This window comes from Solanum stenotomum, chromosome 1 (assembly GCF_019186545.1).
Source record: "Solanum stenotomum isolate F172 chromosome 1, ASM1918654v1, whole genome shotgun sequence".
Lineage (NCBI taxonomy): Eukaryota > Viridiplantae > Streptophyta > Magnoliopsida > Solanales > Solanaceae > Solanum > Solanum stenotomum.
Genome location: NC_064282.1, coordinates 54,485,780 through 54,490,350, shown reverse-complemented (window position 1 = coordinate 54,490,350; position 4,571 = coordinate 54,485,780). Strand labels below are relative to the sequence as shown.

The 4,571-nt window shown below is 32.7% G+C and overlaps 1 protein-coding gene across 1 annotated transcript; it reads left to right on the top strand.

Moving 5' to 3' along the window:
• The first annotated feature begins 3,705 nt into the window (after positions 1–3,705).
• On the top strand, positions 3,706–4,231 carry LOC125853844 (nuclear transcription factor Y subunit B-5-like). The gene has a single exon (XM_049533597.1). It carries the CDS (start codon positions 3,711–3,713, stop codon positions 4,119–4,121), a length of 411 nt encoding a protein of 136 aa, XP_049389554.1. The 5' UTR covers positions 3,706–3,710; the 3' UTR covers positions 4,122–4,231.
• The last annotated feature ends 340 nt before the right edge of the window (positions 4,232–4,571 follow it).

Here is a 4,571-nt window from a genome sequence, read left to right as displayed (position 1 = left end):
TTGGGAACACTTTTTAACTTTAACGTTTTTTTATTTTAAGATTTCAATTTGTTTGACTGATTTTTATTTGACAAGAAGTCTAGGTAAATTTTATTTTTTGATATTAGTATCTTAATATATAAAATATTCTTTGATATTATTGTCTTAATATGTCACATGGAACATTAGAATTAAAAGTTATTAAAAATATATATTTATTTTTAATAGATTAAAAAAAATTAAATTAAAACGAAGAAAATAATTTGTAAAATCGCTCTAGTAGCAGTAGCATTAGTAGCTATTGAATGGATCTGGCAGAAAGGCCACAAGAGGACCCCACCATTACTCTGCCGACGAGTAGGCATTTTCAGATGTTACAATAATATTCTACAACTAAGACACCACGTGGTAGCTTCATATATACATGTACTTTTTTTTTCATCCGGCTGGAGTCTATATTGAAGCTCAGATTGAATTCGAATCATGTATAACAAGATTCGTTCAGAGTGATACTTTTATTAGGATCTTGTCCATATTCATGACTCGAATTCAAAACTTCTAATTAAGAGTGAAATAATTCGATCACTCCACTACAACCTATGTTAGTAGCATGTATATGTACTTCACTTCCATCTTTATGAAATATATATCACACTATTTGTATTTATTTCGCACATAATATAATTTACATTTGAGCTCTTAATTAGAGTGTCTTCATGAGTCTGAGTCATCTACGATACATCAGAACTAGTTAAAAGTTACATATCTTTGAAAATGGAAATCAATATTTTAAAATCATCAATAGATAGATGATACTATCACGCCAATTACTTTTTATTTATTTTGTTTAAATTTTATATGCAATGCTTATAAAGAAGTTGCAAAAGTTTGTATTGGGTGCGACATTCAAAGAAGTCGGTTTTGTAACATTTCAAAAATTTCTAAGTTAAGATCTGAATCATTCTTCATTTGCGTATAAGGTCGTATCGAGTGATTCTTAAATTGTTCTTAGGTGTTAAGGTCAATTCTTTAATGTGAAAATGAATTTGGATATGAATTAAGGTTACAAGTTAGCACAAACTTGAGTTGAAAGCTCCCATATTGATTAAGTTTTGATATAAGATTCCACTTAGGTCAACTTTAAACGATCATATCTCTCAGCACATAATGAATTAGGTTGCCCATGACCTATCAAATTAAAGGTCTATGAGTCTTCTTTCCAACGTCAACATGTTTTCCCTGGTTCGAGTTCGAAGTAAAAAATAATGCCCATTTTAGTGAAAACCTGTCAGAAAGTCGAAGTTCTACGGATGACAACTACATACAGTGGAATGTTCCACGAACCGTAGAGCCATCTATGAAGGCTTGTTGCAATTTTTTTTCAGCAACTTCCTGCATGCGTTCCAGGGTTATTTGGTCCTTTCCCAAGCTTTTTAACCCTATTTTAAGTCATTTTTAGTGTTTAATTAACGGAGTATATCATTCAACTAACTAATTTTCCTATCAAAATCATCAATCTAAACATTCAAGTATCTAGAATTCTCTCAAAACTCACCTAGGGTTCCTCTTCTCCATCAAGAACCCTAAAACTTTCATGTTAAAAATTCAATACAAAGAGAAACTTAATTTCCATCCAAGACTTTCCCAAGTTCTTTCACTCTAAGAACATCATAAAAGAGTTTCTTCTCTCATGATCAAGCCCCAAGATTCCAAGCTCAAAGATTTCCTCCGAGAAAGCTAATGTTTTGCTTTTCTCCACCAAAGTTTCTAGTCTAAAAGCTTCATAATCAGGTATGTAAGGTTGTTCATAGTGTTGGACTAGTTCGTCCTCACGCCCTACATCTCAATTCGATAAGTAGCAAACTGAATCTAGGATTTTGCCCTTAGTTTTACTATGAGATTGTGATACTTTATGCATTGAAATTCTTGAATTATTATTCATGATTGTAGTTCCACATGAATCCTATATATTGAGTTTTACTAAAAGTATTTCGATCCAGTAATTTTCCTAACAGTGATTTTGAAAACTAAAGCGAGTTTAAGAGAAAAGTTTAAAGCATTATTTTCAAAAAGAGTTTAAGGCAACTTAAATGGTTCCGAATGTATCATTTTTACATTGAAAAAGAGAGCACTATTTTCAGAAAAGTATAAAGAGTTTTCAAAAAGATAGTACAACTTCAATTACCTCTTAAAGAGGCCTTTTGAGAAATTATCTCAACCCAGAGAATACTTTTAAATGAGCACACATTTATATTTTAGGATTAGTATTGATCACCGATTTGGAGTAAGAGTTAAGATAACTCGAACTCCATAATCTACACCGCCAACATAGATAGGATCGCACTGCAAGACGAGCGACTCCTTACTTGCCTGAAGAAGGCTTTTTAGTAGATCCATCAGTTTAGTTGCGTTCTATACTCTAACAAGGTATAGGGAGGCTATGGCAACGTGGGTAAGACATTGTACCATCACGAGGCTCATAGTGATGGTTGTCGGTTAGAGAAACTCCCCAGTAAAGTAAAGTAAAGCATATATATATTTCAGTTTAGTATTTGCTATTATTGCATCATTACAGTAAGAGCTTAAATGATTTTTCGTCATGATATATAGTATATTTTTAGTTGAGTTACCTTTAGACTTTTCGTTAAGTTATTTGTTATTCAACTATATTACATACTCGATCATTCAATGTGTTGATGTCATTCGATCTGCATCTTTTTAATGATGCAGATTCAGATACAGTTCTGTTGAGATCACTTCATCCGCTCATCAGCTTTTAGTGAGGCCTCCTTGCGTCTGGAGGACTCTAGTTTTTATGAGTTGTTGGTAGTAGCTAGCATGTTGAGGTATCGCGGGTCTTGTCCCAACACTCATCTTTATACCGTAGATGCTTGATAGATAGACAACTTCGGAGAATCTTTCAGTTTCAAAGGTTTTATTTAAAACCTATGTTTCATACTTGGTATATTAAGAGAGTTTTGAGATTGAGTAAATTATTGTTAAACGTTTCTTTCAGTTTGATACTTGTATATGCTTGAGTTAGTCTTCCACTTGTAGTCAGCTAGGATGAGAGTTCGCTTGGGGACCAGCAATGATTCTTGAGTGCCGACCACATCTAGGGTGTAGGCTCGACAAAGATACCCTTCACAATTATGATGAGAAAAATATTAAATAGATTTTGAGGGGCAATGGTCTTTAACCATGCTCATGCATGCATTAAAATCCCTCACATTACTAATACCTAGAAATCCATGATATTAGCAATACACACCTTAATACACAATAGTGTATAACTAATAATAACATGAAAAAGTGTACCAGACAAGTATTACTAATACACAGAGTTAAAAGCATGCATTATTTTTACTAATACACTCTACCAAACGACCCCTAAGTCTTTGTCTTATAGAATTTAATTGCTAATAATTGAATCTAACGAGTTAAACTACGATGCGTGTATTTGACCTCATATACAAATTCAACTATACCATTTTTTGGATAAACGAGTTAAATTTATATCCTGAATCCGACTCAATCTAATCAATTGATTGGTTAAAGCAACACCATTATTCAACACTACCTATTTGAAAGTGATGGGAAAATATTTTTAACTAAAATGAAAGTCCAATTGGCCACCTTATTAACAATACTTGGAAAACCAAGTTTGACTAGAATATAGTTATATATATTATACAGACGTCTCTCTACCATTTGACACAGTACATACAATAATGTCTCAACAAAACATAGGTGGTGCAAGCTCTTCAAACGATGAAGGAGCAGGTAGCAGTAGGGAACAAGACCGTTTGTTGCCTATAGCTAACGTTGGTCGCATAATGAAAAATATTCTTCCACCAAATGCAAAAATATCAAAAGAAGCAAAAGAAACAATGCAAGAATGTGTGTCTGAGTTTATTGGATTTGTGACTAGTGAAGCATCGGATAAGTGTCGGAAAGAGCGTCGGAAGACGGTGAACGGCGACGACGTTTGTTGGGCATTAGGAACATTAGGGTTTGATGATTATGGTGGAGCATTGAAGAGATATTTACATAGATATAGAGAGAGTGAAGGTGAAAAAGTTAATCAAGAACAAGCAGGAGGAGGATCAGGATCTCATCAACCAAGAAATTATCTCGATTAATTAGGGTTTTAATTTCTTCTTGATTTTTACTAATCTTTGTTAATTAATTACAAAGATTTGAATTTGTTTAAATGGAATCATATACAATAAACACATCCTTGATTTTCAAAGTTTGATTTCTCTTTTGTTGATTTTTCTAACAAGTTTGATTTCTTTATAAGATCAATTAAAGTTGTACTTTTTTTTGGGTATGGGTTCAATTGATATTATCTACACCTTTTTGTACTATGAACTGAAGCAGGAGAGAAATGATTTTATAGCTCTTTACAAAAAAAAAATGGTTTTATGTTCTCTTTTATTAGAGATCTTCGTTTTTTGATACAAGAGATCTGAAAAGTCATTTTCTTCTATTCAAATTGTAAGAGCGCCAGAGATCTGAATTCCTCCTGAAGTATACCAGGTTAGTAGAGATCATAGTACTTATAAATTGAACTATGTATTTGGTATGAG

Coding starts and splice junctions, on each gene's coding strand:
- LOC125853844 (XM_049533597.1), top strand. CDS start 3,711: ATGTCTCAACAAAACATAGGTGGTGCAAGCTCTTCAAACGATGAAGGA.